A 19209-nucleotide genomic window follows, 5' to 3' on the forward strand; every position below is an offset into this window, starting at 1 on the left:
TTGGCTTTTGCAAAGCATGGAGATATGGTTCCAACATACCTCTGATATTGTAATATGATGAACAAGTGTGCAGTACTTATGACACCATATTTGTTCTGCAGGAAACTTTCAACCTGTACTACTACGAGTCTGACAGAGCGGTGGGCTCAGCCATACGGGAGAACCAGTTCATTAAGATTGACACCATCGCTGCTGACGAGAGCTTCACAGGGGTGGACCTGGGAGTCAGACGACTCAAACTCAACACAGAGGTACGAGTAACTCAGCAATACTACAGGTGAATGTCAGTCCAGGCTTTCAAAGCAAAATCTCACGTTGGATTGTAAGTTAGCATGCACACCTCCACACAAGTTCAAAACAAGTTGGAAGCATCCACATCCACAGCAGAGCCTCTTCCAGTCACGTCACTCAAACTGTTTTGAGCTCGCGTCTGCACAGCTGTGAGAGAAAACAAATAGCAGCACTTGGCTCAGTGTTTTCAGATGTGATTTGATATTGACAACAGCTTCAAATTTGATATAGGATAGTGGTACTACACTATTATTGATACCTAACTCTGTTGGAAGCAGAACAATCAGTATTAGGACATTTACTTAGTTATCAGCTAACGCTAGCAAGCTGGGTTAGCAAGCTTCATGAAACCATTGTATAAATGCAATACAGTGTTCTAATTGTACTAATACAAACAGAATGTTACTCAGCAATACTGAAGCCTTTTCTGAGTCTCATAGAACAGTCTCATAGACTGTTTAACTCCTCTCTGGAGGGGAGAGGGAGGGGAAACAGGAGGACAAAGGAGGGGGGAACAACTAAGCTGTAGTGCCTCTTCACCTCACTGTACAATACCTTGTGCAATACTTTTTGTAAATAGTCAACAGTGCAATAGATTCAATACTTGAAATGTGCAATTCACTTGTATTTTTATTTTTTATTCCTATTTATTCTATTTATCCCCTTTGTATATTTTATTTATATTTGTCTCTGTATTTATATATGTGTGTGTGTGTGTGTGTGTGTGTGTGTGTGTGTGTGTGTGTGTGTGTGTGTGTGTGTGTGTGTGTGTATATATATATATATATATATATATAACAATTCTGTAACTGTAACTTCGGTTGTTGCTGTGCTTTTTTTGGAAGTCGAATTTCCCAGAGGAACCCACCCGAGGGATTAATAAAGTCCTATCTTATCTTATCTTATCTTATCTTATCTTATCTTATCTTAGAAGGCCATATAACAACCACATTAACACAGCTGAGAGAGCCAGTAGTGTGGTGTGACTTAGCCTCAAAATTAGCTATCAGAAAGAGCTTTAGCTATAATTTTTATATGAAGCTTATAACAGGCCCAAATGTTTTTTTCTATCTGGGTGTAAACATGTCATTTTCATGACTGAGGTTAGGATTCAGAACAGTGGAGTGTGTATGAAGTTCCACAACAGGAACTGTAGTCTTTTTATATCTTAGATTTAGAAATTTAAAGCTGAATTTTTGCCTTGTTTCAGGTCATCTCACCATATCACCTTGCAGCAGGAAAAAGATTAAAAGAAATATTTAATTAGAGTATTTAAATTCAGTTTCTTTTTTCATGTAGATATTAATTTTTATTTTTACAAATATTATTGTGGCCAATAATATTGTTACTAGATCATTAAAAATAAATGAATTACATTATAATAATTATACTTAATGATATATATTGTAGAGAATCTGTGACTTTCACAAATGAATCCAAAGAAGTAATTTTATATATATATATTTTTTTTTTATTTATACAGCACATTTAATAACAACAGAGAGTTGACCAAAGTGCTGTACAAAGTAATAATTAAATAATAACATTAACATCAACAACAGGTAAGAAAATTCAAAGAAAATTAGGATAAAAATAATTAGTAACTCTCATGCAGTATCTAAAGCCAAAGTGAAAAAATATGTTTTAAGATGGGATTTAAAAAGAGTGACAGTTGGGACCTTTCTAATGTGGAGAGGTAGATCATTCCACATTTTCGGCGCCACAACCGCAAACGCCCGATCCCCTCTATGAACCATCCTAGACTTGTGTAAGGTGAGGAGTAAACGATCACTTGATCACTTAATGTGCATCTATGTTTAAGTGGGGAGGATTAGCACACAGGAAAATTATAATTTTTGCCTCATGACAAATGCTGATCCATGATTGCACAGCACATGTTTAATTCTTACAAGAAAGCTACAGAAGCAGCCCTGGAAAGATAACCTGGAAAGAGCAGCAAAACTCATAATTAGCTGACTAATTAGCAAACAGTGTTGATGCATCATAAGCTTGATGAGTTTGTTTGATGGTGAAATGCATATTTAATTCATCAATTAGGTGTGCAAACAAAGCTACTGGTTGTGCAGCAGTGATGGTTTTTCAGCATTTAGACATGTCCCTTTTAAAGGCACAATAAGTCAGTTTTGAGGTTGCTTAATAGAAAAAATGAAAATTGAGCTAATGCGTTCTCATGAATGTAGAATTAATCCATTAAAAATAATCAAGAGCGAGTGCAGGTTTGTGGAGGCTGCCATGTTTCCCCGTCATATTGAATACAGTGGCTGAGATGGACATCGCCATCGCCAAACATGGCGCCATCCACCGTGTTTTATGTCTGTAGCTAGAGACCAGCCACATATGTAGTATAGCTTATAATCAATAGCTCTTTCAGTTTATTAGACATGCAAACCTCCTGTCTCTGGACACCTGACAGTGAGCCAGCTAAACAACAACAGCTGGTTATAAGCTAACACCATGCCAGCCAATTAGGTGGCATAGCTGGGACATAAAAAAATCTCACTTTCTCTATGATAAACAATGTGATTACATTCTTGCATTAGTATAAGAATTTGAATAAGTGTCCGAGTACACCAATGTTCTATCCATTTCCAGCAGTATTCCACTACAAAACTAACCTCAGCTAACGTCAGCTAACAGTGTTAGCTCGGTGGTGAGTACCCTTCAGTAATAGTAATAAATCACACAGCAATAATACATCGGAGATACTGAAGTGGCACATAACCCAGATAGCTACCACAACTAAAACAAGGTACTTGCAGTAGGCTAATGTTACTTTTTAAACAAGAACTTACTTCCAGATGTTTCTTTAGGTTTGAGGTGGAGTCTTTTGACTCTGAGAGCAGCTTGGTTGTACAATCAGATTTCGCCCGTCCCTTTCTTCTTTAATTGGAGATTATCTATCGGAATTTCAGGAGCAGGACCAGGAGCAGGACCACGCCTCCAAATACTCACCTTCCAGTTGTCATCTATGTAGGTTCCCCCAGTTCTGAAAGCTGTTCATTCTCGTTTACATGCCCCACCTTCCCTCCGTCCTTGTTCTCAATTCTTTAACTTCTTCATTTCTATTTCATGCATGGGGCTCTGCCAGGCCCGGGAGCCATCGGCAGTCCCCTTCGAGGCCTTCCCCAAACCGTAGCTCAATTCATGTCAAAGCGTTCACTTTTACCTACTAAAACGCTGTTAAACCTAAAATGAGGACGTGGGCCCAGCTAGTGAAATATGAAGTGGTGTCAGAATTTTCAAGTAAGAAATGCATTCCTGTCCGTGCACTGCTGGCTCGGTTGTGCTGGCTCAAGGTCCATTGTTTAACTGATGCCACCAACATTAACATTAATTAAGATATATATACATATATATATATATATATATATATATATATATATATATATATATATATATATATATATATTTATTAGGGGTGCAACGATACACAAAATTCACGGTTCGGTTCGGTTCGATACTTTGGTGTCACGGTTCAATATTTTTTCGATACAAAAAAATGTTCATGCCTTTTTAATTTGTCATTTATTAAACTTATAAATATATATTTTAACTCAAAAGTACAGTTTTTAAATTTAACCCTAACCCTTGTGCGTGTGTTTTATTTTGACAGCGAATGCACACCTGCGGACCACTTATGTGCAGCCCTGGTTATTTAGCTCGTCATATTGCAGCCACAGAAATTCTTTTGTCCATGAAACCATAAAGCTGCACTTTCTTTTTGCCTTATAATCTGATTTGTCATAACTTTTCCGTTTTGTGGTAAGCTTTTCTTTGGCTGTCACTTCTTCACCCTGACCTGTCTTATTTGGCTCAGCAGAACTGAAATATATATCCTGCTGCTTTTACACACGCACTCACATAAGCTCAGCGATTCTCTGCGCGATCAACCTCTCACATGTTTAAGCTGCGGGAGATTTCACTTGTCATGTTTGCATAGTAAGCTAACGATTAATAAGACGATGTCAGAGGAATTGGTGCGCAAATTATCATCACTCACAGATCAGTGCTGTCGCTCTCTATACACAGTTCGCTCGATTGCAAAGTGAAAGCAAGAAAACAAGCGCAAATTCAAACGCGATTTCAATATGTCACATATTGACAGTGGCTCACCGATGCCAATGACATAATAACCCAGCTACATTTCCGAAAGAATGCAAAAGCATTGACATATATTTTTCGTACAATAGCCCGACGGGCAGGGCAGAGATAGATTTTGGTACCCCGACTGAAAAAATCGCTAGCCCCGGGACGTTGGGCTAGCGATATTGCAAGCCCTGTATCTGATTGAGGAATCACTCATCTTTGGAAAAGAGAGTTTATTACAGAGAAATGTCTCTTTCCAAAATAAAAGCTATACTATCCGCTTCTTCTGGGCTATATTCTCAGCAGCATATTAAACAGCTGTCTAAATGACTCGGCTAAAGTTAGTAGCATGCTTGCTTGTTTTTTTTCTGCTTCCACTTGTCTTTGCACTAGGATGATGTCGGCGTAAATGTGCAGTCATATTCGTTGTGTTCCCACTAGTGCTTTCAGGTTAATCTCGTTGAAATGACCTTAACGCCACAACACGGCAAATCTCCGTTAACGAGCTACCGCCGATCGCCCCGTGCATGGGGCTAGACGGCCAACACGTTAACGAGCTAACTGCGCTAACACACTAGCTCCCACCCATGTAATTGAGCATTGCGTGGCACATCCAACATACTGTTTTACTTTAGTCCATGACTCGCTTACCTTCAGGGTCATACGTCACATGAAAACCAAAATAATTCCAAACACCAGATCTGAATGAGAGTGGGGGAGGTCCATGTTGTAAGGAGAGCTTAACTTCTGTCTCGCTAGCTTGCCCTGCGCTCTTCCTTCTGACGATGCTGTCTGTGTTGAGCGCTCAGTGAATCTGCGTTCGACTACTCCGCCTAGGCTGCACTGTCGACCCTAGGCGGAGTAGTCGAACGCAGATTCACTGAGCGCTCAACACAGACAGCATCGTCAGAAGGAAAGTTGATAAAATAAATTTCAAATTTTGTATTGTTCGATACATATGCGTACCGAACCGAAAGCACTGTATCGAACGGTTCAATATTGATACGAATATCGTTGCACCCCTAATATATATATATATATATATATATATATATATATATATATTGTAGATCAGCTTGTTAGTGTCGGTAACCGAGACTGCAAGACCAGACTGACCAACCTGTGCACTGCCTGGATTGATTACAAGAAGGCCTATGACTCAATGCCCCACAGCTGGATACTGGAATGCCTAGAATTGTACAAGATCAATGGGACCCTAAGAGCCTTCATCAGGAACTCAATGGGGATGTGGCGTACAACACTAGAGGCCAACTCCAAGCCCATAGCACAAGTTACCATCAAGTGCGGGATCTACCAAGGAGATGCTCTGTCCCCACTACTGTTCTGCATAGGCCTGAACCCCCTCAGTGAGATCATTAACAAGACTGGCTACGGATACCGACTACGGAACGGAGCAGTTGTCAGCCACCTCCTGTACATGGATGACATCAAGCTGTATGCCAAGAGTGAACGAGACATCGATTCACTGATCCACACTACCAGGCTATACAGCAATGACATTGGAATGTCGTTCGGACTGGAGAAGTGTAGTCGGATGGTAACAAAGAGAGGGAAGGTAGTCAGAACTGAGGGGATTGAACTACCAGAAGGCAACATTGCAGACATAGAGGACAGTTACAAGTACCTGGGGATCCCGCAGGCAAATGGGAACCATGAAGAGGCCGCTAGAAAGGCTGCAACCACCAAGTACCTGCAGAGGGTCAGGCAAGTCCTGAGGAGTCAGCTGAATGGTAAGAACAAGATCCGGGCCATCAACACATACGCCCTGCCCGTGATCAGGTACCCTGCTGGGGTAATAAGCTGGCCAAAGGAGGAGATAGAAGCCACTGACATAAAGACAAGAAAGCTCCTGACCATGCATGGAGGGTTTCACCCCAAGTCCAGCACCCTGAGGCTGTACGCTAAGCGGAAGGAAGGGGGCCGGGGACTGGTGAGTGTCAGCACCACAGTCCAGGATGAGACAAGGAACATCCAAGAATACATTGGGAAGATGGCCCCAACTGACCGAGTGCTCAGTGAATACCTCAGGCAGCAGAAACCCAAGAATGAGGAGGGAGACGAGGAACCATCATGGAAGGACAGGCCCCTGCACGGTATGTACCACCGGCAGATAGAGGAGGTGGCTGATATCCAGAAATCCTACCAGTGGCTGGACAAAGCTGGACTGAAAGACAGCACAGAGGCACTAATCATGGCAGCACAAGAACAAGCTCTGAGTACAAGATCCATAGAGGCTGGGGTCTATCACACCAGGCAAGACCCCAGGTGCAGGCTGTGTAAAGATGCCCCAGAGACTATCCAGCACATAACAGCAGGGTGCAAGATGCTAGCAGGCAAGGCATACATGGAACGCCATAACCAAGTGGCCGGCATAGTGTACGGGAACATCTGTGCCGAGTATAACCTAGAAGTCCCGAGGTCAAAATGGGAGATGCCCCCAAGGGTGGTGGAGAATGACCGAGCTAAGATCCTGTGGGACTTCCAGATACAGACGGACAAAATGGTGGTGGGTAACCAACCGGACATAGTGGTGGTAGACAAACAGAAGAAGACGGCCGTAGTGATCGATGTAGCGGTTCCCAATGACAGCAATATCAGGAAGAAGGAACACGAGAAGCTGGAGAAATACCAAGGGCTCAGAGAAGAGCTCGAGAGGATGTGGAGGGTGAAGGTAACGGTGGTCCCCGTGGTAATCGGAGCACTAGGTGCGGTGACTCCCAAGCTAGGCGAGTGGCTCCAGCAGATCCCGGGAACAACATCGGAGATCTCTGTCCAGAAGAGCGCAGTCCTGGGAACAACTAAGATACTGCGCAGGACCCTCAAGCTCCCAGGCCTCTGGTAGAGGACCCGAGCTTGAAGGATAAACCGCCCGCAGGGGCGTGCTGGGTGTTTTTATATATATATATATATATATATATATATATATATATATATATATATATATATATATATATATATATATATATATATATATATATTCGGTTCGATATCTTTTCGATGAAAAAAATGTTCATGCTTTTTTAATTTGTCATTTATTAAAATTATAAATATATATTTTAACTCAAAAGTACAGTTTTTAAATTTAATGTTGCTGAAACAACAAAGTAATAAAAAATCTCTCTGATCGAGAAATCACTCAGCGTCAGCGTAAATCTCGTTGAAATGATGTTAACGCCACAACACGGCAAATCTCCGTTAACGAGCTACCACGGATTGCCCCGTGCGTGGAGCTAGACAGCCAAACACGTTAACGAGCAAACTGTTAACGAGCCACATGTTGTACAAACCTTATGTTTGTGAGAAGCAACCAATCTAAAAAAAAAAAAGTGTAAGTGGCTTTGAAGGGAAAGGTGCCACCCCAGCTTGTTTCAGAGTATACAAACTGAGGGGGTGGCCAGTCTTCTATCTGTCTACTATTAAGAACAAGGTTTTTGCCTATTTTTAGATGCTTTTGCTGCAAACTTTTAAAATAATGTTGTAAATTAGCTCCTTGGTGTTAACAATAGTCAACTGTGATGTGATATCTTATGAAAAACAAGCATATAAAAATGTAAAATCATCTGTTTGCTCATTGTGGTCGGAAGCACAGCAGTTGATTAATGACTGCTGCCAAAGCAAAACACCAAACACGGGTCCAGAGATTAAATTACAGCTGCATTCATACTGGTCCACCTGTTTTGTTAAGAAACCTCTGTATCAACCACTGTTTATGTTTTATGAAAAATAAATAAATAAATAAAACAACTTTCTAAACTCTAGAAAGTTACTACATGCATGCTCATGTACACTTTGGGCTTTAAATTGTGCACAGGAAAGTTCCTGCAAAATTAAGAGCATCCTGCCTTTTAAGAAAAATTGCTTGTCCTGTCTTCTTACAGGTGCGCGGTGTGGGCCCTCTCAATAGGCGGGGCTTTTACCTGGCCTTCCAGGACATCGGCGCCTGCATTGCCCTCACCTCGGTGAGGGTGTACTACAAACGCTGTGTGGGCGTGAACCGTAACCTGGCTGTGTTCACTGACGTGGTCACGGGGGCTGACTCATCATCTCTGGTAGAGGTCAGAGGTCAGTGTGTGGATCACGCTGAGGAGAGGGACACACCCAAAATGTACTGCAGTGCAGAGGGGGAATGGCTGGTGCCCATCGGGAGGTGCGTGTGCTCGGCTGGATTTGAGGAGCACAGGGACTCCTGCATAGGTAAGTCTACAATGAGTCCACTGACGATAGGTCTTTACGGTGCATGGTGTGTTTGCACTTTTGGTTTGGTAGTATTTATATTTGGAGCTTTGCAGTGGAGGCAAAGCTGCTGCTCTGAGCAATCATAGTGTGTCATTTTTTAAATATTTTATTCCTTATTTCATGTTTTGAAAATCAGGGAACAAAGAAAATGACCATTCTAAGTGAAGGGCATCAGACACTGTTTATATTTTCTTTAATAAAAAAAAGCCTATTCACCAAATTGATCTGATAGTTTCCAACTCTTAGCCAATTTAGCAAAAGCTAAAAACTCAACCCTAACCTTAGATAAATGGTTAATGGATTGCTGCTTATGTAGAACTGCTTTACTCTATCTGAGGACTCAAAGCACTTTCACAAGTCACAAGTCTCATTCAACCATTCACACACACATTCATACATGTACACACAGACTCACACTCCAGTGAACTCCAGTAAACCCACTCCGGGGTAACTTAGGGTTCAGTATTTGGCCTGAGGATACTTCAACATGTGGAACCCAGGGATCAAACCACCAACTTTCCAATTAGTAGACAGCCTGCCTCATGAGACACCGATAACTGTACCTGGAAGGTTCTGTTATGCTGCATTTAACCTCGTGATAAACGGCAAGTTTTCAAACCTGGAAGATGTTAGAGTTGAAATATGATTTCTGACATGAATTTTGGCTGCACAGTTTCTCTCTGGGTATAAAGGGAGAGATTTGAACCTAACCCTAATCTTAAACAGCGACCTAGGAAAGGTTAACATGCATTCAAGGTTTCAGTTATAGGTCAGCCTTCATGACATGTGCCAACTGTGGGAACCATTAAGGAATTACTTTACAAAGAGATCTATTTAACTGTGCAGTCATAGTATCCATGGTAAGAAGTATATTTTTTGTACTTCCATATAAAAACTGTCAACTTAAAACCTTTGCTATTGTTCCTGAACAAAAACTGGAAATCCATTTAACAGACCACAGAATGCTCAAATGCTGCAAAAACAGAGAGTATTCGAGGGGAATTGTTGCGTTAGGATGAGATGGTGGACGGCGAGATGAGGGTGACCCACACTGTTAACTCTCCAGAGAGAGCTGGAGGTGAACAAAGTTAATCAGAGAGAGGTGAACTGTTGCTCAGCAGGGGCTGTGCACTTAAACCTGATGAAGTGGGTTATAAAACATGGCAGTTTGCCATTAGCTCGTGGTTTTTACTTTGCTGCTGGTTTCCAGGTGTTTTGCTTTTTATTCGACTTTTATTTCTCGTGCTTGCACATGTGATGTCAACAGGCGAAGAACAGGTTCACATCTACTGTTTGGGTGTCTTGAGCAGAGATGGGCAGTAACGCATTACTTGTAACGCGTTACTGTAATCTGATTACTTTTTTCAAGTAACGAGTAAAGTAAGGGATTACTATTGCAAAAACGGTAATTAGATTACCGTTACTTTCCCGTAGGAACGCTGCGTTACTGCGTTACTAAAACCGTGATTTTTTTGCGAGAATGTCTCACGACAGTGACGTAAGCGAGTGCACCGTTAGTGACAACAGCTGTGTGCAGATCAACAGTGCATCATATATCGAGTGCGGGAGAGAGTATGAGCGTGCAGCGTTTAAAGCGTGGATGTACTGACCTTACTTTGAGTTTGATTCCATAAAAAGTGACAAAAACATTAGCGTCCGTTGTGCGTGGGAAGAAAACTTCTTTTTACAGCGAACAAAACCTCTAAACAAGCACCGAGTGCGCAACGACGTGATGGGAAATTCACAGAGAAACTCACGGATTCTTCAACTGACCGCGGCACACCTGCACCAGGGTAAACCTCCGCCTACCCCCAGTCCTGCTGTACAGGTGAAAATAGAGCAACAAGATCGCTGAGTCTTTGACTTTATTTATTTCCTGCTGTGTTTTACTTGCATCTATTTGAAAGACTGAGTGTAAACACAAAAAATATTTTATTTTATGTGCTGGAATGTGCAGAAAATAGGTTTAAATGTTAAACTCATTTATTCAAGTCAGAGAATGTTGCATATAATTAAATTTTTGCTTGATGCATAAAGTTAAAAGATTAAAACTGATAAAACAAGTTAAAAAAAAAAGACAATTTTCCATTTGATTACATTTTGTATGATGGATTATGCAGAAAAGGTAGAATTGGGCTGAAAGATCTATCGCTTTATCACCTCTTCAGGTTGTAAATCGTGTTTTTAAAAAGTAACTAATTAACTAAGTAATTAATTACTTTTGAAAATGAGTAATCGGTAAAGTAATGGGATTACTTGTTTGGGGAAGTAATCAGTAATTAGTTACTGATTACTTTATTCAAGTAACTTGACCAACACTGGTCTTGAGTAATAATCGATGCTCTGATAGTGCAAAGGCAAACACATTGCATGTTATGAACACGCATCACATTTTTTCTTTAAAGTTATCTTAAATGTTACACCCTATTGCACGGTGTCACAACTGACCAATTTAATCTGTATGTCTGAATTTGTGGTATGTGATTTTAATGGAAAACGACTTTGCTTCAAGTTTTGTTGTTAAACTAAAGATTAATTAGCATACAGGACATGAGTGCATTACTTTTTATTCAATTTCTATTCAAGGTTTCATTATCAAAGAATGTAATTTGAACTAAACTTCATCAGCTTAAAGTTGAAGTGAAAGAAAAATGCCAGTGAGCTACCCAGACCACCACGACTACACTCCACCCTACCTGCCTACTTAGAATGTGCTCTTTAATTGTTGTACATATATTAAAGGTATTATATGTATCCTTTACAATTTTATCAAATTCATTCCAGTTTATTAACTATTTACATGTTTCATAAACACTAGAGCAAGCACAAATGTTAATGGTTACCATTAAGAATTTTTCTAGTGATTGTGTACAGTAAATGATAGTTAACTGAAATGTAGTAACCTGCCAGTTTATTACATATTAACCATTGTTACTATGGGATATGAACTTTAGAACTATACAATGTAACTATTATCCAATATATCTACTATACATGAGCCAATGAAGAATTGAGTAAAATCTCACTCTACTCGCTACTGTTACTTTCTTTCATGCTCTGATTGCATGTTCACGGTAGTCTGACACCTTTTATGCTGAGCTCATTTCAAAACTTTAATCCTTATGGATGAGCTGTTAGAAAACTTTAATCTACAGTTTGTATGAATGTGGAAACTATAGGGTGTAAATATGCTTGTAATGATCAAAAGTAACTTGGGAATCTATGGGAACGGACTTTCTTTTGGAGTCATCAGAAGCACTGCAGTTTTTAGGTTCATTTGTCAGACCTGGAGCTGGCACTTGGTTCTTTTCACAGCACCATGTCTGATAAACCAACAACTCATCGTGCACTGCCTCATTTAACTGGAATTGTCACTAGTTTCCCGTCAGCTGGGACAAACCCTACTTCAAGGTCGTCAACACTAAACTCCATAAGTGCTGTTTGGGCTCAACGTTGGCAATGGAGACAAAGTAATTGTGTAAAAGGCAGCTTCAGTTACAAAGTAACTACTAATAGATTTCAGATCGCTTTTTAAATTATCAGTGCTATTCAGTCTTCTGATTAGGAAAATGATTGTGCGCATTGCAGTTCCACAGTAAATTAGCTATATGAACATTTCCTCGGAGCATCAGCAGCAGCGTGTGTGCAGAATGCAAAGAGCCTTAGAAGCAACGCACGAATGTGGAAAGGTTCTAACCTTTCTAACGAATCAAAAAGTCTCTTTGAAGCTCCGGCTGCAGATCATGTAAAGAAAATTTTAAATGAAACGAAAAAGTTCAAGGTCTGGTCAAAAGCCTTTCAGAGGTCTAACATTTTCCTCAAGGAGGTAAATACTGATGAAAACAGCCGCCTGTCTGCCCGAGCTCGCTTTTCTTCTTTCATTCACTGATGAAAAAAAACAAGTGAGAGGTTTAAGATGGAAAGATTTTTGATCTGCTATTGTTTGCCCTCACACTCAGTTTGTTTTGTCCTTTTTGATTTTCCCTTGCCAGGGATTTGATAGGCTGACCTCATTCAGAGACCTGTACATATTTCAGGTGGCAATTGGGTTACAGTAATTAAAATCTATTAATCATACAGCGCTGGATAATTAAACGCTAAAAGCAGTTTGTCAGCTAAACGAGCCGAACGAGACACGCAACACCGGTTTGCTAGCATCCCCCTCCTTTTAGCCTTCCTCCTCCCATCATCTACGCGCACTCATCCACACACCCACAAATCTATGTTGTGTCTGAGGCCAGCAGCAAACCCCCTCTCACTTCGACACAGTGAGAGCTACTTGTCAAAATGTGTTTAAAAGCATAGGAAACGGTGTGTGTGTGTGCACGTGTGTGTGAGTGAGTGTGTGTCCGGTTCAGAGGGCCACATACAGACCTTCTATAATTAGTTGCAGGCAATTAGCAGCAGCAGAGAAATGCAAAACAGAGCCCAGTAAAGAAAGCAGAGGAAAGGGGTGGAGGGAAAACCCACGGTGAGTTCATGTTTTGTTTATGGAACAGATTTTATCCACATTTTTAATGTAACACACTGCTGTACTTTTTCTGAGGTTGTGGAGATAGGATCTTTTAAAGGGAGGAAATAACATGAAAAGGAAGAGAAAATAGAATTCTTTTACTTTGTGATAATCCTCAGCTGGAGGTGCTCCTTTATACCCTGTATTTTTTTGTGTCAGAGCACAAAGTGAGTTTTTGCAGTGGAAAGGGAGAGTTTTCAGTATATCTTCCGCTGATGTCTTGACTCTTCTGGTACCAAACTGGGTCGCTGTGCTAATTTGCCCTCACCACAGCCAGCCACAGTCACGCACACACGAGACCAGACGAGACCCAGAGAGGAGGGAGGGCACGAGATGGTGAAAGGAAGATGGCTTAAGTTGCTTGTGTGTGTGTGTGTGTGTGTGTGTGTGTGTGTGTGTGTGTGTGTGTGCAGAAGGGAAAAAAAATCAGACATGACTGGGTTTGAATATGTGCGTATATGAGCGTGCTTAAGTGGCTCTCCCCAGACAAAGATGCAGAGCTTTGGCAGAGAGCACGACATGGTGTGTGCGTGTGCATGAGCACAGGGTTGCGTGACATGCCGTTAAAAATGTCACAGGGAGGGAGGCAATGAAAGACGAAGGGAAAAAGAGAGGAGGGTAGGGGGAGAGACACGGAGGCGGAGCAGTTGACTGGACCCCTCGTCTACTTGCGTTTACATCAAAACACTGAGTGTGTGTGGGTGTAGCTGTACATGCATGCATGTGTGCAGGTGGATACTGTGTGTGTCTGCGTGTGTGTGGAGAGGCATGCCTCCCGGTGCCAGTGAAGAATGGGCTAAAGTGCCCCATACAGTGAGAGCGATCAAGGACACACTGATATGAGACACACACACTTAGTCTGGTCACATTTACTCAGCTCAGTCGGGCCATCCAACCCTGACACACACACACACACACACACACAAAGGGAAAGTGGGAGAACAAGACAGATAGAGCAAAGGGGAGGGTTCGTACTCACAGATGTGTATTAGCTCTGCTCAGTCAGTGGACCACAACGCGTCCTCCTACTCTGAGAACTCCGCTGTACCTCTCATACTTTCAGGTGATTTATTGTTCCAGCTGCAACGACGTAAAGTCAAACGTGTAGAGAAGACAGGTTTACTCTACATTTCATTGATGTGATGCATATCCATACATTAACACTTTTTTGTGATATTGTGATGATGCCTTTTTCCTTATCTGTCCTCCTCACATATCCCCAAAACATCATTAAAATGTGCAACAACAATAATGTTCTTTATTTGTCATTCCAGATTAAATTAAGTTTTTAAAGATCTTCCTGACATGCTCTCTAAGAATTCACTGACACACATTTGAATAATTGCTGTTTTTATAACTAATATCTTTCATGTTGCTCCAGCCTTCGTTTCCCACCTCCAAATCCCCAGTGGAGCATCGATACCACCAAACTCTGCACAGAGATTATTTTCGGAATTTTCCTCCAAATTGTAGCCACATTTGTTTTCTTTTTTAAAATGCTAAAGCCACTAAAAATAAAACACTTTCTTCTTTACAGACTCAGCAGTGTATAACCTACGTTAGTTTCATTTGTGAAAAAGACAAAGTTTCATTGTCAGAGAGGAAACAGTAAAAACAGAATCACACCTGAAATATTGCTTTGTAAACTTTGTCCAACTTATTACACTCGATAATCTAAGCAATTATAATATCCATCAATTGATCTTTCTGTCTGTCTGTAGATCACTTTAGTTTAACAACATTAATAATTCAATGTTTTACACTTTATAAATCCCTTCATGGATTTATTTCATCATTGTGTGTCATTATTAAATGATTATTATTTAAAATCCAGAAATGTGGATTTGCAACCTGTTATTTATGGTAGCATACAGACACCGTATGAAAGGAAATATTAGAAAAATGAAAGATAAAGAAATAACATAAAAAAAGATTTAAATATTGATGGATTTTATTTAATTAAATTTTTCGCCACGGTAATGTATGTCTATAATTTTAAAGGGAGCGTTCACAGCAACATCAAATGTTGTTTAGATTGTGTTTGCTGTCAGTTGCACACTTTTGCTGATCTGCACTGTGGAAGTGTCTTTTCTACTTTTTATTTTTTTACTGAACGACAGCTGCCAGCTGTATCACTCTGCAGAGGAGCTCGTGAAGCTCCTCATGACAACAAGGTCACAGTAGTAGCAGGATGCAAACATTAGTGGAGCTCTCCTCAGCCGAGTCGGCCTGTTAGCTAGCAGCATGGGTGACAGACGTAAACAGGAGAGAGAAAACAGCTCTCTCCTGTTTACGTCTAACCACAGCAAGCTTTGTGTTTCTTTCTTTCTTTTGTAAGAAAATACATTACTGCTGTGTCGAATTTCTTTATGATCTTTTGTGAAAATCAAAGGAAATTTTGTTTAATTACGTTGAAGACAAAGTCTCTAAAGCTGATATCACCTAAACTGTACTTTTGTGGTGAACTGTTCCTTTAAATGATTTTTTGTCCCCCATACTCGGCTTAAATTGATCTCTTTGTAAAGATAAAATCATGACCAGAAGAATAATCAGATTTAGGAAATTGCAATGTCACTCAGAGCCAGCAGAGCAAAAGAAGGGTTATTTCTAGTGTCTGATAACATTTAAATCTGACAGGATTATCTTACTCTGCTTTTTACCTCCGTGGTGAGCTGGAGATTAATTAATATCAAGAGATATTAAAAATGTTATCAAAAGAATTATGTAAATACATTAATCACAAAAACATGCAGGCATTCGTGCTGAAACTGAGATTGTTTGAAAACCACCAACATTTCTAGTAATGTGACGCATCTTAGTCGTGAGTGATGATGATCAGGAAAATGTGTTGATCTGAAAAAGAAAAGCACGTCCTGACTCAGTTCTCCCGCTTTAGCCTTCAAATGATGTATGTGATTAAACTGTGTGTGTGTGTGTGTGTGTGTGTGTGTGTGTGTGTGTGTTTGACAGTGTGCCACCCTGGCAGCTCTTGAAATTCCTCACCTCTCCCTCTTAAGCAGACAACAATTATTGGCTCCTCCTTTCGCTGAGGGATTGTAGGATTGTTCAGGGCCTTTTTTGACTCTTGTGTCAGCAAACTGTTCTCCCTGTGAGGGTGGAGGGCTAGCTGGTGAGGGCTTAAGCAGAGGTTCGACCAGAGAAAGAAAAGAATAAAGGGAAAGGTAAGCAGAATAAAAGGGGGCGAAATAAAATAATCAAACATACAGTTTGTTTGAGTCACAGAGATTATGAAACAAAGTCGAATGGGAGAAGTAATGTGATCGTTATCTGTCAGTGTGGCACCGTAGAGAAATATCAGAGGATGACAGCAGCGGGCGACGAGGAGGATTTAATATTCTTCTTTTATATATTTATTATTTCATCAAACACACACGCAGAGCAGGTGAGGAGCTTTGTCCTTGCTTCTGTCTGTGAGTACCTCCTTCCTCTCTGCTGTCATTCTTCCTCACAGCTTTTATTTTCCACCTCAGAAATACAACATGATGCTCATACACACACACACACACACACACACACAGGTCCAAAGGTTTTTTTACCTGTCATTCAGCATGTGAATAATTGTTGTATAATTGTGTATATCAAATATCATATTATATAATAATTCAAACCATTTTTATCTATCAAATAAAAAGCCGGCATAATTTCAGCATGCAATTATTGGTGAAAAATGTTTTTTCCATCGAGATCAATATATATATATATATATATATATATATATATATATATATATATATATATATATATATATTGTTCACACAACTTACAGTAAAATTTTACTTTGAATTTTGAACGGTATAATTGGAAACTGAGCAAAAGAAGCAATTTGCAGGAATTTGCACAAATCACTTGGTCTCTGGTGAATATCTTAAAAAATGTCTGTCAATTAAGTCAATTCACTGATTTAAAAGCAAATCAGAAAACTACAAAAGTTTTTTTGGTTGTTTTTCAGGAAAATGCAAAAAGAAAAAAAATTAAAAAGGGCTTTTCACACAGGAGTCACAAAAGTCACTTTACAAGGACAACAGACGGCTTTTTTGTGAAATGAAAGGCAGTGCAAATTAAACGTGGCTACAAGAAAAAGTGCTGGAATTAAAAGGAAAGAGAATAAAAATCATTTTTTAAAAATGCAACAAACTGAAGCAGTGTCAGACTTCTTACATGTAACTTTGCTAATGCTCGCGTGCTTCCATATTATTGGCTCACAGTGTCCTGAAACAATGTGTTTGTGTTTGGAGGATGTGCTGATGTGCTGTGGAAACACTCACAGCTGTTGACGTTCTCTTAACATTTATGTTAAGTGTTGATTTGAGTTTTGATATGAAAAAGACCCGACGTGTCAGCTGAGGTGAAGGAGCTCAAAGTACCACTTTAAATTTTCACACATGGATAAACCATCAAAACCAAGTTTGATGCATTTATTTATTCGATCACTGAGGGAATGTGGTTAAAACTACTTACACAGCAGTTCTCTTCACATTATACACACTCCACTCATTCTTATATCCCGAGCATCCCTCTGTTAATGTGTGTGTTGTTGTTGGGAATCTTCAGTTGCTGTCTTGTTCTTTTCGTGATAATCAAAAAACAGGAAAATAATAAAGTTTGATTATTTGTCCAAAATGCCCCACACAGAATCCGACCTTTCAAATACGGTATGACTCCCACCTTCCCTCAGGCAAGTTTTCACACAGACTCGTTACATCTGTGCACACGTATGAAACAAACAAGAAAAAAAATCACACAGATAAAAAAAAACCTAACACTGTTTAGCAAAACCGATATCTGTCTGCTTAGGTTCACTAATACTGCAACTCCCTCTCTCTCTCTAGTCTAGCCTTGACAGACACACACAGTATGCATAGTGCCTTGTTAAACCCCAGCAGTGCAGCGTCTAACAAGTTTTCTGGTGAAAAGCCAGCTTTGCATTCTGTGCCCCTCAGGAGTCCAAAGGCTGCTGCTAGGATGGCCCCCCCCTCCGACAACCAATTATAAAATTTCACAACGATGTGTCTCATTTTGTTTCACGTGTTTGCTGACAGCCCTATTCAAGTTTAAAGGCTGAAAGTCTGAGACTATCTATGTATGTATGTACGGAAAGATGGAAAGACAGCTAGGCAACACTACAGTTCTTTGGCTCGTACCGCGTGACGTTGAGCTGCTACGTCGTTAATCTGATGATCTGATGATTTCTTCTACGCTGCAGTGTTCTTAATGAAGATGCAGTTAAGTGATTTGGGGAACAGATGATTTGGTGAGAACTTCATTACTCTCCCGCTCACGACCACTTGAGTGGAACACAATATTCATAATTGCTGTCAGAATCAACTTGTGGCAGCCCGCTATCGAGAACATATAAGGAGCTCAAATTGAAATGGTCTCCAGAGTGGGAGAGACGGGGGAATACACAGTGAACAAATTAGTTCCATCCTCCTGGCGGTTTGTAAACAACTGCTGATCAACAACATTGTTACTGTTTGGAGGCAAATGACACAGAGGCTCCAGAAAAACACCCACACTCGCTGCCTGGGGGTGGGAAAGCTGCCCGGTGCGAGCGCACATCCACTCACTCACTCACAAATATGGCTTTAACGCACACACAGCCGATCCACCGGGGATCTGTATCTGTGCAGCTGAAAAACATTTCTTTTTCATCTCCAGGAAGATTGTACACACAAGGCAAACTGCTGAAAGGATGAGATATCAGCTGGCTATGAAACTTGGACTTTGCACTTTGTTTTGGAAGGGGAAAAAAACAAAATATGACCATCGTTTTGGTTTGGTTTTAATGTCTGTGGTGGTTTAGAGTAATAAACAGAACTTTTAGGAGCACATCACTTTTTTCTGGAATTACCTTGAACTTGCTGCCTTTCCATGCTGCTGTCTGTCTTTCATTTGGGATGGAATTTTTTTTAATCCCTAAAACATCTGCATGAGCTTTTCAACCACTCTTTTTTTTTTTTTAATATATCAATAATATGGCCAAACTGAAATAAAACAACCTTAAACACATGCTGAATTAA

General features: G+C 40.3%; 1 protein-coding gene across 4 annotated transcripts in view; it reads left to right on the top strand.

Moving 5' to 3' along the window:
* epha8 (eph receptor A8) overlaps positions 1–19209 on the top strand; it is a 159090-nt gene that overhangs the window by 77641 nt on the left and 62240 nt on the right. For all 4 annotated transcript variants that reach the window (XM_082533556.1, XM_082533557.1, XM_082533558.1 and 1 more), the window contains exons 5-6: positions 102–251; positions 8298–8613. In XM_082533556.1, the coding sequence (XP_082389682.1) occupies positions 102–251; positions 8298–8613 (466 nt within the window). The remainder of the gene's footprint in view (positions 1–101; positions 252–8297; positions 8614–19209) is intronic.

This window comes from Aulonocara stuartgranti (genome assembly GCF_965226115.1).
Source record: "Aulonocara stuartgranti genome assembly, chromosome: 5".
Taxonomy (NCBI): domain Eukaryota; kingdom Metazoa; phylum Chordata; class Actinopteri; order Cichliformes; family Cichlidae; genus Aulonocara; species Aulonocara stuartgranti.